This window comes from Atractosteus spatula, chromosome 3 (assembly GCF_055471065.1).
Source record: "Atractosteus spatula isolate fAtrSpa1 chromosome 3, fAtrSpa1.hap1, whole genome shotgun sequence".
NCBI lineage: Eukaryota > Metazoa > Chordata > Actinopteri > Semionotiformes > Lepisosteidae > Atractosteus > Atractosteus spatula.
The window spans coordinates 45,899,504-45,915,493 of NC_142708.1; the positions used below are offsets into that span (position 1 = coordinate 45,899,504).

Below are 15,990 nucleotides of genomic sequence, written 5' to 3' on the forward strand. Positions count from 1 at the left end.
CACCTTTTAGTTCTGGAGAGCCTTCTGCAATTCCTTGGAGATCTCGGTTTCTTTAACATCTGGTTACCACCTCCAATCCAACGGGCAATTGGAACGCATAAACCAAGAACTACAGCCATACTTACGGGCTTACGTTTCATCCACCCAAGATGACTGGGTACATCTTTTACAATGGATGGAATATGCCCACAATTCCTTGCCAACATCATCCACAAGTAAGTCCCCATTTCACTGCTCTCTGGGCTATCAACCACCACTCATCCCACAATCCCCACAATCTCATCCCCAATCTCACCACACCCCTCAGTCCAGGATTATATATCTAATCTGCAGGATTTATAGAAATTGGCAAAATTGGCCAATTGGCAAAATCTAAACTTCTATGTAAGGCGGACCCTCAAAAGAAAACCATTGATCGCTATCGTCGTGCAGTACCTCTGCTCAGACGGACAATTTATATGGTTATCAACCCATTATTTACCTCTTCGGTAGTGTTCCTGCAGATTGGGCCCTAGATATATCGGACCCTTCTGAGTCATTTCCCAAGTCATGCCCATCACCTATTGTTTGGCTCTACCACCCATTCTCCGGATTCACCCTACCTTCTACGTATCACTACTCAAACCCTAGCATAAGTCTTCATTATCTCATTCACTAATTATTAGTAGATTGGGAGAGCTACAGACCTGAGGAATGTTCATGGTTATCAGAGAAAGATATTTTAGATCATACTCTAATTCAAGATTTTCATCACAGATTCCCAAACCATCCCGCGAGGGCATCAGGAGCCGTCCCTAGTTTGTGGAGGTAATGTTACGGTACCAGCATCCTGCCACTAGAGGGCACCCAAACCAAGAGCATGTACCTTATCCACTCTGGATACTTATCCAGCCTACTTAAACCCTGCTCCCTGTTTCATCTTTGCTCAGTAATGGTTTAGACCTTGTGAGCTGTACACCTTTTCCACTGCAATACCTGCCCTGGAATCCTTTGCTTTTGGATTTTTGGCTTCCCCTTTGACCTCGATTTTTGGAATTCCTCTAGGACAACTTTGCTAAGTTTCTCTTTATATCTGCAACCTTTTTGGCTTCTTGAACTTTTTGCTTGTCTTTTGACCACGACCTTGGATTTCACTGTTGATTCAGTATCTCGTGATACCTTTCCCACATAGGGTCCATCCCTTTGCTAATAGCTGCTCCACAGTATAACAGCCTTATTTGTAAATGTATACATACTGTAGTGTAACTTGTAGGTTGTATAATTATATTGTGTGTAGTTTAGTGTGTGTATTGTCATTGTTAATAAATGTTTATTTGATCCATTTTGAGTAAAGATTATTACTCTTTTCACCAAAGCTGTGCCAGAGAACAAAGAACTCATGCACCTCTAATAATACCAACCGCTGGACTATATTCTTGGCAAAATGTATACAAGTTGGAGGTTATGATTAGTTTTTTTAACTTTTTGACTGCTAGTAACATCTGAAAGGTGAAAAATAAAAATGTTGCATCCTATTTATGAATCCACAGTGCAACAAAAACTACATTCGACGTAACTTAAAATTTGTTTTATGTATCGTGTGAATTAGATTAGACAGTTTATTTTAATCCCCAAAGCTCACCATAAGTAAAATAAACTTATATTGATTACTTTTGATTTATATCAATCATGAAATGATTGTCATGAAACCTAAACATCGATGCAATTGTGATTTTCACAAACAACTGCAAGCTGTAACATTTAGACACTTCATACATTTGCTCTAGAACATATTAAATGCCCTAAATATAAATAGTTTTAGTCTATCTGCCAAATCCATTTTATTACCATTCTTTTTAAATTTACCTGAGGCTTTTAACATGATTTTCATGTCAGATGGAAGTATTGTCCAGTCCTAATATTAATTTATATGGTAAGGGAATGAAATAGGATTAACAAATCCTGGTTCTGGGGAGCCACAACAGTTCAGATTTTCACTGCAGAGGTCTGTACTTAAATTAATCCTCAACTGAACCAACGATTTAATTGTTGTATGTTTTTTTCTGGTTGAGGGTGGACCTATTATGTTACTTAAGAAACATCATAAAAAAGGCAAAAAAAGTTTAAATTAAACCTATTATTAGGTCTCAATTATTTAACTGAAGGCTCATGTGAAACTAAAGCCAGCAGGTGTGTGGGTCCTAAGGATGAGGATTTGTAATGTCTGTGTTAAAAGACTTGCTTAAAAGTCTGCCACTGAAAGTCTCACTTTCATTGACTTTTATCTCTCAGTATCATATAATATTCTTTGACTAAAATATTCAATTGAACCATACAAAGAGATGTTATTTGTGGGAAAAACAAATCTGTAAAGTGAAATAGCAAAACCTAAAAGGCATACAACTGAAATATACAACTTTTCTTCCTCACCAATATATCACAATAACAGAAACGTTACATCAATTTACTTTGGTGTTATAGCCTCTGTGTTTTGGGCTCAGGATTTATAAGCTCTGATACATCTGTCTGTCATTCCTACTCTACTCTGAAAATGCTTGGAAAATAGAGAATGCATATTGTTACACATAAAGATTGATAGACTTTCTTTCACCCATATCTTACAGTATCAGCCTGGACACTTAAATGAAAATGAGACCCATCTGTAAATAACTGCATTAAGTTTAAATTTTAAATAAAAAAAACTTCTGAAATTCCAATGAAGAAAACCTGTTTCCATTTCATCTACCATCATGCAAAGCTTGGACTCCTTATTCAACTTCAGTTAAAAAATGTTCTTTCATATATCTGACAATATTAAGATACTTTTTATCTACAAATTCTTCAGTGCATTTTCCTAATAGATTTATTATTTGTAATATAAAGCTAAAATAAAGTCTAGACAGTAACAGAATCCCAAAACAGAGTATGTCAGAATGTGACCCAAAGGTGCTGTACCTGCAGACTCTCCAGATTTGTAATAAAATGTTTAACCTTGATTTAGGCTTGATTCAACTCCATCCATCCATTCATTCATTCTAACCACTTTAACCAATACAGGGTCACGGGGGAGTCAGAGTCTATCACGGCAAGTAATAGACACAAGCCACAATGCCAGAATCCTGGCCAGAATCCTGGATGGGATGCCAGTCCATTGCAGGCACACAAAGAAACACACATGCACATCCTTATACTCAGGATAATTTTCCCAGAAGTTAATTAGCCTGCCAGTATGTCTTTGTACTGTGGAAGGAAACTGGAGCACCTAGAGAAAATCCCCACAAACACCGGGGGAACATACAGTATGAACCCCATGTAGATAGCCCCCCTTGAATTGAACCCAGGGCACCAGCACTGCAAAGCAGTAATGCTAACCACTGCACTGCACCTTTAATGTTAAATAAAAAATTTAAAAGGTTAATTTTAAGATTAAGCACTGTGACTATTAGTTTATAATGTAGCACCCACGTGGGACACTTTAGTAGCTGCAGTCTCCTGTTGTCATGCGCAGGCAGGGCGGGTTGGGAATTGTACCTGAGGGCCGGGACTACTAGACTGTATATAATGGGACAGGGGCTGTGAGACGCCCTCTTCCCTTTCCTGTCTGTGTATAATGTAGGTGTTCTGTTGTTCTGTATTTCCTGTGTCCCTGTGTGTGTAACCCTCTTCAGCAACGTTAATAAATGCCAACCCACGTCAGAGCTGTATGCCTGATTCTTTCCGTACCAAAACCCAGCGGTCGTTACAATAACCATGAAATTCAGTGTTGTGTGTAAGGTCCAATTTCCAAACAGGAGTTTTCAAAGTATTTTAAGAAGTAATGTGTCTTCTGTTGGCATTCACCCATTTATACTACAGTATGAATCACTTTCTTATCCATAACGCAAATTATGTTTTAATATTTTAATACTTAATAAAACATTACTTTTACGTGTACCATAAAAAACACACTCCTTAACCTACATGGGAAAACAACTCTTTTGATAGTCCCCTGAATTGTCCCCTCCATGGTGAATTATATCCTTTACTTTGTCTATTCAGCATAATTACTTGTATAGCAAAGCGTCATATTCTCTTATTGTTTAGGATTTAAATTATTCATGATAAGCCTACCGGCTTACTGAATTGGATCTTATCTCAGTCTCTTAACAAGTTTCCATAGTGGTACAAGACAAAGGCATCCTCTGTCCCTTCTTCTTTATATTCTCAGTCTGAAACCTTAAACTGAACGTTCTGAAATTCAAGGAGTTGGTCCTACTGGTAAATCTAAAATAATGGTACTTGTATATGCAGATGACCCATTACTGATATCAGCAAATCCCAGATTTGCTCCCCTTCTATATAGCATCAGCGATTAATTGCAACAAACAGCTTTATCAGCGTATGATAATGTGGAAACTGCAAAAATGAGAATTTTAAGCAGACGTTCTTCAAATAATTTATTTGGGAAGGTAAAAATACTAGAAATTTTACCTAACCCTATCTGTTACAAATGAGATTTGCAGTTTTGACAATTCTTCGACTGGTTTCAGCAAGCCACATCCATTATCACAACTAGAAGCAGAAATAGCTGATCTCTGTGCACTTAAAGAGTTACTAATGTGCATAACGGCTTCTTTGAAGAATACGAAAGTATAAGGGGCCGAGCCCTCAAGGGCCGGTACTTTCCCCATGGATACCTATCTTTTCTTGAAGCTTTTCCCCTTCCTAAGATGGCGGCATGCAGCTCACAGGAATCTGAACACTAACAATCACTGGGGCAGGCATCAGCTCTGCCTCCTGCTGCAGTCTGGATAAAAAGAGAATTTTGGGGATGACCAGGTGAAGAAATCTGAGGACAAACTCTACTTATCTGACTTCTTATTTTTCTGCTCCTTGACTTGCAACCTGATTCTCTCCTATTTGTCCGCAAGGCTTTCTTACATCCTATGGGTTACAGGGCCTTCTCTTGTCCCAAAAGCCCTGGAATTCTTTTCCCAATGATATCCGAGTCACATTTACTGAGCACTTTGAAAATCAGACGCAAAACCTTCTTCTTTGGAAAGGCTTTTTTATTGTATAGTGCGTTGAGAAGATACTTTTAAAGGCACTATATAAAAATAAACTTTTTTATTACTATTTGGTAGGAAAATATACTTTTAATAAATATAGCCACACTGGAAGGTTCAACACTTACCAGCTAATAAAGCACCATTTCACTTTAAATTTTGTGTTTGGGGTGTGTCTGTGTTTGAAGCCTCATCTAGAACCTACTGTAAGTCCCAAGAAGAATCCAGTTTTCAATAATCCCTCCTATCTTTTGAGACACAACACATCATTTTATAATCATATTTACTTATCCTCTGTCTTTGGGAAAATCCTTTGCTTTTACATCATGGTTCATGTGCGGCCAGAAGCTAGCATCAACACACTTGGGTACTAAAAAAGGACTTCTTCCTCAGTTTGAGAAGATTAAGTATATAATTCAGACTGAGAAATGTTCTTTTGAACCTTATAATCTAAAAAATGTATTTAAAAAATGAAATCCGTAGCTCTTAATTTATATCTGATAATATCTATCCCAGTAGTTTATTTCTGTGTTCGGTTATTAAAATGGAAATTTTTAGAATATTTTGTTTATATAAAACTAGCTAAGGATTAGACGACTTTCATTTTTTATCTATTATATATAAATGAAATGCTATTCTGTAGTTCCTATTATTCTCAAAAAAGTTAAAGTACTGCTTAATAAAATATCAGGCTGCACAGTGGAACTGCACTGAAACGGAGCTCAATCTATATACTTTAATTCGCTTTTGAGTATTTAAATACATACAGTACATTATTTTTTCTTATTTATGTTTATAACATAACTAAGTTATGTTATCTTTTTTGTTCTGAAAATACTTCAATGTAAAATCTGAAAAAATGTTGCTTGCAGTGTGTATAAGGTATTTCTGAAAAATAATTTTAATCTTAGGTTTCCAATTGAAAAAAGCAATTGAATAAAGTAGTTATTTTAAAAATTAGATCTGATAATGTGTTTACGTAGCATTTAAATTTTGCTCTTGATTACATAAGCAACTTAGTACAACACTTATTTAAAAAAAAGAAAATTTAATATACTACTAAACATTAAAGGCACTTGTAAAGACTATGAAAATCAATGTTTCTTTCACACTGTAAATCTGAAATAAGCAGTTAGGCATTAACTCAATCCTGGCTACTCAAACACAAACCATCATTTAAGTTCAAATTAACTTTGAAAAGAAAAACAATTTTATTATGATTTGTTTTTCTAGGAAAGCCTACATTTTAAAAATCTATATTTTAGCATTTCATTTTAAAATGTTTGTGAGCAATTAAGAAAATATTTCTTCTCTCCAGTGTAGCGGCAAGGCTTATTAAAATACAGGAATTAAGTTTGCTGATCCCTTGCCAGTCTCTCTCTCCCTCATCTCAGTGGTGCTGGATACAGAGAGGCCATTCCATTTGGTTCACATTTAAGGTGTTTTTCTAGCTGATAGAGTGTCCTGATAAGGAACAACTCCCAATGCTGAGATTCTCCAGCAACCCTAATAAATGGTCATCTCTGGCACCTTACTGCCTGGGAAATTGCAAGGGAGAGTCTTATTCCAAGTTGTTTACAACCCTAAGGTCAGAGTGCATTGTTACTCATCCTCAGCCAATCAGGAACTGGTAGGGCAGGTTAACCCCACATGGGTCTCGGATGCCCACGAAACTTTCAACCAATGAACGTCCGTAGTTCCTCCAGGTAAAACAGGCAACACAGGTCTCCTCTGGGTGCCTCCTGGACATTCTCGACTCAGCTCCTACTGGACATCCCTCAGACTCAGGTCGCCAGCCCGTAACCAAAGGATCCACCCGAGATTAGCCCAGCAGCAAGCCTCGTGAACCCACGGCGAAAGCTCACCTGATCAACAAGTGAACCAGCTGAAATCAGTATTCAGAACTAGCGCTACATCAGGAATGAACCGGTCTTCTTCCTGCCTAAAGAGTGTGACCTGCTTGGACTCGCAGTCACTTTTCTCCTACGGACAAACTCTGCTAGTAAGCCAGAACTAACTAGCCGGTCTTCAGAGAGCATCAGCAGCGCATCGCAGCAGAAATCTCTCCCTCCTTCTCCCTCACCGAGCACTGCCTGGTACCGAGCCAGAGAACGCCAATTGGACACAGCAACAAGCCTGCTGCTGTTTGTGTCTGCGGGAGATCTGAATCCACACAGATTGTTGAATGAGTATTCAACATTCTGCATTACAGCTCGAGAATTCAATTGTTACCTCAACCTGAGTTGATATCAATTTAATTCCCATGAGTGATGTTCTTGCTTTTGAGTATCTAGTGTAGAAGTTGTAATCCAAGTTCGTTTACGAAACGGTATAAATGAATGGTATACTGAATGTATGTCCCTCTTGGTTTGTAACTCTTCGTGATTGAATATATACCTTTTTTATTCTGCTAACCCTCACTGTTATGTTTATATGCACATTTATGCATTAATAAATGTATTCTCATGTAATAGTATCCGTGTGTGTGCATTGTTTGAGTTATCCCGCAAGGTTGATTCTAATAGCCATCAAAGAATCATTTTGTGACTTACTGCTACAATTAATAATTGTCCCAGTAAATGCACAAACCCCTACATTTATTGGTGCCTCGTGAGAGGATGCCTACACTAGTTACCCTTTTATGCTATAAACTCACATGCACAAAACAATACATGTACCTGCAGGTATTATTGCAAGAGTATACTTTATTTACAAAATAACAAATACATGTGAATAATTTAAATACATCTGTATGAACATATAGTAGGATATCATATAGTATTTTATAAATATATAATACATTTTGATACAAATCATTAATTTATGCCTTGGGAATTGCAACACATTTAAAGATATGCCATTAGAAAAAAAAGGTTACAACAGGACAAGCACAAAAACAAAGTTTTGTAACTCAGCTTCACAAATGTGAACAGAAAAGTTAACATCAAGATACCTGGATGCAAAAAGCACGAGCAACTATAGCTATAAACTATAATTTAGCCTTTTTCCTTCGCATCAGCCTAACACCATCCAATGAGTAAGGTTGAACAGTTTAGATTGAAGACATTTAACATATTTAAAATCAGATGACTATAGTGTAAATAATGAAATGACAAACATATTTCTTTAGGACTGATTTTCAAGATCATTTTATATAATGGAGTCACATTTATAATAAGGGAAAAAATAATCGACAACTCCCCCTAAGCATCTGAAACCCAACATTTGAAAAGTCATGGTTTAAAATCTTAACAGGATTGATTTTCTGCCATAAAATGCTGCAAACTGCAGTCAGATGAAATACATCTGATAATTATTGAAGCAGCACTGAGGCCATGTGCATAATGTCTTCAGGCAAAACAAATGTATACATATGATTATATTTAATTTCTGCCAATACATTGCAGCTATATAAACAACAGGGAATCTGGACTTCGAATAGCAAAATCATATCTATAACTGTCCTGCTAAAAGAGTTTATTTTAGAGAGATTGGATAAAATTAGGTGAAAATGTGAACTTAATAACAAAATAAATATTACTTCTATGTATATTCATTTAAGTAGGTAAAATTAAAGGATGTAAGGTAAGGATAATGTCTAGATTCACAAAACCTGCCCAATGAAATTTAATTAAATAATTTTTTCTAAATATTTTCTTTCATATGCTACTAAAATAAGAAAAAATCCTAATTGCTTATATGAGAGTATGGCTAAAATTTTATTCCAAAACCAATTTCAAAAGTCTCCCCTCAAGTAACATTTTTAGAAATGTTTTTTTTCTTATACTTTTTCTTTAAACCCAAACACTTCAATTGTAGTCTCACCGCAAACGATTTTTAATTCATTATAAACCTTTCAATTCTCAATAATTACACTAATTCAGTATCAATTCTGAATTCAATGGTCTTCAATGTTGGTGATGAAATGTTCTGGCTAAATAGCAGGCTGCATTCTGGCAGTTTGAATGGTCCACAGCTATTAAGATGTCCCTTACATGAAGCAATGTTGCTGCACTCACTAACAAAGTATTACTTTTTACATGTTCTTAATTTCATTTCCACTTTTTCCCTTCTTGGTTTCATCTTCTTGTAACAGTTCATTCATTTTTTATCAGATCCATATTCATGATGCAGGAAGTTTAGAACGCTGTCGAGGAAAATAAGATGATATGGCCTGTGGTTTTCCTCGATTTGTCACTAAAGGTTTATTTGGTCCTGAAAAACAAGACATTTATCAACTTGAGTCTCTAAAATACCACTTGTCCCCCTTTCACTAAACAACAATTTCAAAAATAATTTCTAAAAACATTGTGGCTAATGTAATCAAACTACCTATACACTGTGTGCATTAAAAGTTAGCATTTATTCTTTCTGTCCTCAGGACTATAAAGTCACTTAAAATAAACGTTTATATTCAACATGAATAAAATGAGTAAAACTTGACATCCAGAGTTCCTGACAAACAAGCATTTGTTTCCTTACAGAATATACCTCAAAGTGATTTTGTATATAATTTATAAATAAAATAATGAAATATCAGCATTTTGAGACTGAACTACTTAGAACTAAAATTCTGAATTTCTAAAGATTTTTTATGGCTGGATTAATGTCGAAATTAGACCAAGTCACATGTTGCAAACTACAATCTTCAGAGTGAACAGCAGGGGTCTCCAGTATTCTAACCTTGAAGTTTTCTCTCTTCATGGTTGTAACAGAAGTCACAGTAGTTACAGTATGTAAGCAACACATTGTATTTGCAGGAAAAATGGAACAGTCCAGAAGCTCCCACTTTTTCATTGGACCAGACCATGTAACTTTTGATTTTTTAAACCATAAGATTAATAAATTCAAGCATTATATTAACCATTTATTCTGAAAAATGTGAACAATGGCAAGAACACAAATGATTAAAGAGACATGAGGCTCATACAAATCACTCCTTTGTTAGATCAGATTAACACAATGCTTTAAAGAATTTCTCTCAAAGAGGATGTCATCTGACAGCCATGAATTTGCCTTGAACTTGCCTTTTTCCCTTTGATTGGCAAGACATTGGGGAAAGAGCAGGTCCTAGCCAGGAAAATAAACTGAGCCATTGGGAACTGAACCAGGAAGAGGGTATTTTATTTTTCAGCTCAATGATAATTATCTTGAATAAAATTAGAACACAAATCTCATACTTATTTCCTCAAATATTTCATGAAAAGGTATATGAACTCTAATTATACTGATCTGTGTATCCAAAACAACATTTGTGCCCATTTATAGCTGCCATCTTACTGAAGCAAGCACATTGCTGAAGCAGTATCCCACCCAGGATGTAAACCCACAACCTTCCAGTTACGAGAACATAACTACTACTTCACAGTGCAGCCACAATCTATATAAAACTTGAGCAAAATCCAGCTTTTTTAGTTTCCAGTTGAGAAATAAAACATTTAGAGCAGGTCAAACTGACCTGTAATCTTAAATATGCTTAAAACCAAGAAAAAAGAAAAATCAACTTAAATCAAAAGATACTTCTTATAGTATCTTATTGATACTTATAACTTCAACAATGTCATAAATTTATCAGGAATATGTTTTTTAGAAGCAGGTGCACTTACATTTTATTGAAAATAAAATACATACAGTAAGTAAATTAAATGGAAACTGATAGGTGGAGTTCTAGGCAAGAAGCCGGGGGTGCTCCACCCCTTCCTCTATCATTCAATTATCTCTTTCCTATTTAAACACTAACCCTGCTAATACACACGTCTAGAGTTTTTGAATTTACTCCTCAAGGAGTCAGGGGAGTCTCCCTCATCCCTTTCTATTCCCTGAGGGCACAGCCTGTTCGTGGGTCGGCGCCTCTAAGTGACCCTCAGCGTGTCAGGGGAGTCTTCCTCTTCCTTCCCTACCCCTGAGGGCCTAGCTCCCAGTCATGAGGCAGCACCTCTCTACTGAATCTCCGGGAATCAGGGGTGTTCATGTTTTCATGTCCCGGAGGCTGCCGAGTCAGCCAACCCAGTCGGCCACCTGGGTTCCCCCGTGCGGTCTGGGTGCTCATTTCTCTACTTTACCAACCCTTGCTTCTCCCCTTGAAATATGTTGATTACTTGTCATTAACTGGAAGTCAGCCTTAGAATTTACAGGCTTATAGCAAAGGAGAACACCTCTGGAAGCTGTACGTCTGCGACAAATGCTTTGCAGATTGCAGATTCTGCCCTAGTCCTCTTGTTGAGGCTGGACAAGCATGTGCTTGTTCACTGATCTCCTGGGTCTAGATGCACCACATTATCTCAGCTCATCCAACAAATGTTCAGTGAGATTGGCTGGCGAGAAGAGAATCCTTAGCATAACTGTCACATTCACACCCCACAAGAAAATCATTATTACTAGTTTTCCTGCAGGAATGTTGTCATGTCAAGCTCAACCTGCTGGAGGGGCAGCATGTGGGATCCCAGGACTTGATCAATATTGTACCATTCAGTTTTTTTCAGCAATCACTACAATGGAGTTCTTCAGCAACCAGACAACCCTGCCCAGATTATTACATGTGGATAATGTATTAATTTTAGAGAGGATTTTTACCTTGTGGTTTCTCAAATGATGGCCTATTACTGATAGATTGTTTATCACATCTTGCCACATTAGAAATCACTGTGAACCCCATAAACACTTAGTACAGCTTGCAACATACTGATGGCATGAAGGTGTTGTACTCTTGATACTGGACATACTGGTTTATATTTCTAAATTTTCAACCATCTTGACATTCAAAAGGTTATATAACCTCATTATCTGTACCCAATCAAGCATCACACTAATGGGGTAATTTAAGGATTATAAATCTTTTGAAGTCATTTGAATGTATCATTCAAGTTAATCTGTTTTTACTTCAAACTAAAATTAAACCAAAACATTTAACCAATACCCAATATCCATCAATGTAAAAAAACTACATGCACGAAAACAGAAGATGTATTTTGATTCTCTATACATACACACATTGATAATAAGTAAAAAAAATAACATTACCAGTTATTAAGGACTTCAGTGCTTTAACTGGAGCACTCTTTTGTAAATACTTCACATCTAATCCTGGGGCATCACTGTAATTACAATGTTTAACAGGTTTAGAAAAATACCTATGGCAATATAAACACAAGTTTATTTTATGAACTTTTTGCATTTAAAGCCATATTAAAATATTAATTTCTCTAAGGCAGTGTTTTAGAATGCTCTAAGGTAGCTTTTCTGTATGGAATCCATATTAGAACATCATTCTCACTCCTCCATAAGTCAAGTCACTGTTACTTATTTTCTCCCATTTACTTTACTGAATGCAAATAGCCATGACAAAGATATCCAGAAAAAGCCTCTTGGCCTTCCATTTCAATTCACCGGTTCAGAAATGATGACAGACAACCATTCCATCCAACAACATTGTAGACTATGCAGAGACTTTTGTGACTGTGTCCCTTGCTCTGAAATGGTCACAGCAACCAGAAATCAATATTGTGATTCTAACTGTCAAGTTTTGGAGTTTTGGAGGAGGAATAAGAAAAATCTTAGTTGGAAATTATACTCCGGGACCGCTGTTGTCTTTTGGTGTTTTTTTTCCCAGTTAAATCAACATAGGCTAATCACAAGTTGATTAGAGTTTTTTTTCAGCCAGTAATAAGATGGTTTGGATTAGTAATCAGTAACAACCCTGAACTGTTTTTTGTGTTTTGCATATAGCCTCATTCAGGATTGTTGTATGAAAATAACTGGGAGCATTTGATACAGTAGTATTTTCACATACAGTACCTCAATAATAGAATATAATTATGGTGTCTGTTCATCATACATATTTCACATGTTAAGAATAGCAGAAATAACTAAGCAACTACTAAATAACCAAGCTAAGGAGAGAATGGACAGAGTTCTTTTTACTAAATTTTCATACAACAACAATGAAGTAAATGTATATTTAACACTACAGTATGTTATGTTAGGGGGTGAAAAACTTTATAAATGCACAACAAACAACAGTTGTTAAAGCTGAAGTAGTCATAAGACAACATTTATGAATGATAATTAACTGTCAGTTAATAAACAAGCAATTATTTAGTTACAGGGTTATTGATACTGTATTAATGAGAACATTAATATAGTACCATTAATTTAAGAATTATTGCAGCTCCTTCACAGGTTCATTAGAACCTTCTTTACTTACCTGCTGGACACTTGAGGTATTATAGGCGTGGAAGTTGCAGGACCAGACATTGCTGCAGTGGGGCCAGGAGCTGGAAGAGGACTGAAATGTACCTGTGAATAAAATGCAGTACAGACATAAAATAGTCCATAAAAATATAGCTTAATTTGTTAGTAAAAAAAAACATGCAACAGAACAATAGTACGTATTCTTAAGGAATTTTGACAACTAATCACCAGTGGGGGTAATCACTATAGGGACAACTAGTGAACATAGTCTACCCAAAGGACTTTTTTTCTGTTTTCTGATATTGCAAATCCATGCACTGACATACTTGAATGTACATTTATTTTAAACAAAACTTTTTTAAAACTATTTTTAAGTTGGTGACTGAATGTGTATAGCAAACAGCTGAAATAGTACAAAGGAAATGCCTGCCTGGGGGCCATTTCTAATAATACTGGGGCCAAGAGAAGGGGTCTGTAATCCAGGCAAAGTAGCACAGATCTTAGAATATTTATCTGTAGGCTGGGCAGCTGGGACAAGTGGGTGCATCAAGGAGTCTGGCAGAGGGCTGCTGTAGACAGCTTGAAGCTGCTGCTGCAAAGGGAAATGGTACAGTTAAAAGCCAGGTTTCATCACTATAAGCAGAAAAGATCATTAAAATGGAGCATTGTTCACAGTAGTTCCATACATTAACTTTCCCGAATTTTAACCATTAAAGAATCACACAACTTCTTCTTGCCTCAATACAAAAGAATGTTACAGAAAGCATTTTTTTCTCCTTGTGTCTCATGTTACATTTCTTTCAGTCTTTGATGAATGATTGCTCTTTACACAGGAGCTGTACAGAAGAGTACTAACACCTCCACGTCTGTGCTGCTGAAGACTCAAGCCTTCTGAGAAGGGAAGAAAATAGCAGATACCGAACAGATTTAGTAAAGAGTGTTTGGGTTCAAGATATTATCAATGTAAAAGAATTGTGTCTATTATGTATAGTTCAGGTCAGTCATGTTGTGTGCTCAAGAAGGGTCATTGCATGGTACATTATCTAATTTAATATTGGCAACACAACTGCTGACTTAATTGCTTCTAAGCACCATTTGAAATCTCCTCACTTTATGCAGAGCAGCCAATTAGAGTTTGGTTTTTACTTTTATCAAAACAGCTCACAGAGATATACATAGTTTAAATAATGGGAACTACTTCCTGTATTGGTCTCAGACTCCATAGAGAATATACAATATTTGAACACCGGGTATATCTGCAATTGCCTTTAAAAAGTTAACATAGTAGATTTAAGCATACATACATATGCTTACCCAGAGACATATAGTGGTTCTGAAACATGGTCCAAAAAACGCCATGTTTTCAATTTACAGGGAGAATGAGATATGATGTCTGAACATGGATATGACAATGACAAAGAATAGGTTTAAAGGGTGTAGTACTTAATCACTAAGCTCTGGGGGGAACAAATACAAAACAGTATTTAGAGATGAACAATTTTATGCAGCAAATTATATGGCCTTTTATGACATCACCATGATTAAGTGCTCTAAAAGTTAGAGACTCATTACTGAAGTGAAATGTTAGGGAATAACATTAGTCATTCTATTTAATTACATGGTGCATTTTCTTATTTTATCTGTAAAAAATAAGGGAAATGGCAATGGTTTTGCAAAAAGGATCAAAAGACAAATGGAATAAGCAAATCATGGGAGGCTTTTAGGTTAAAAGCAGAATATTTCCTTTGGGGGTTAAAATGGAATCCCATGATAGGATGTTTCTGAATTTGAGGAATTAGGTTTTGACTTCTTAATTGCTCTAATACATCAGCAAACTATATTTAATGTACCACAAAAGAGAAATATGTACAGACTATTGGAAACACCAATTTAAATCATTTAGCAATTTTTGAAAACATCTACAGTTTAGCTAAATATACATATTGCTAGGATTCCAAAGGAAAAAAAATAGGTCACATGTTATGCAACTGCTTTAGCTGGGCATATTTCTTTAGACTTCATTTTTTAATTGGCTATGTACAGTGAATCTTAAGGTATCCACTCTAATGTTAACTGCTTCATTAACAGCACAGAGTTAAAAATAAGTTAATAAAGATTTTTTTATACAAAGGTGTAGCTGCTAAAATATTTATTAAAATTTAAAACATGTTCTACTACAATTTGATCAAAAGTTAAACCATCTTGACAAAAAAATAAGATCGTTGTTACTATTTACATTGATAGTATGGTGTATCATTGTTTTATCATACTAGAGTATAATGAAGCATAGAAGCATGGTGAGGCTTGTCAAGGCTTGTATTTTATCTAATAATATGCAAGACATATTAACATAATTAAGAGTGTGTTTAGAATTTAGATGATAATCTTTTATAATGTATATGTAAACAAGTGTGAAACTACTGATGTCATACAGTATAATCCTTTGTACATTTTTTCTTTAAAGTTTTGAGTTTCAAAAAATGATTTTGGCAGTACTTTTACTTAAATTTCTATTAATTTCCAGGTAATGTTTATAAATTAAAGTATTTACAGATCCATTAAAAACATTCTATACAATAACAGACAAACTTTAGTCCGTTTTTTTTTAAGATACAGTAGAGCACCACAAACGGCCAAGAAAAAATATGTAAGGTATTACTTAGGCAAGAAATTTATTTTAGCAGCTACTGCTCCAAAGAACTCACAGATCATATTTAGCTTAATTCCCCAAAATGGTATTGGTTAAACAAGAATAGAGTAAATAGAACAGTAAATA

General features: G+C 35.6%; 1 protein-coding gene across 1 annotated transcript in view; it reads right to left on the minus strand.

Moving 5' to 3' along the window:
• Positions 1 to 9,147: 9,147 nt before the first annotated feature.
• LOC148837829 (spindle assembly abnormal protein 6 homolog) overlaps positions 9,148 to 15,990 on the minus strand; it is a 32,806-nt gene continuing 25,963 nt past the window's right edge. The window contains exons 14-17 of the mRNA XM_088912068.1: positions 13,645 to 13,806; positions 13,228 to 13,319; positions 12,045 to 12,118; positions 9,148 to 9,239 (exon numbers count right to left, since the gene is read on the minus strand). Coding sequence (XP_088768194.1) covers positions 9,148 to 9,239; positions 12,045 to 12,118; positions 13,228 to 13,319; positions 13,645 to 13,806 — 420 coding nt within the window. The remainder of the gene's footprint in view (positions 9,240 to 12,044; positions 12,119 to 13,227; positions 13,320 to 13,644; positions 13,807 to 15,990) is intronic.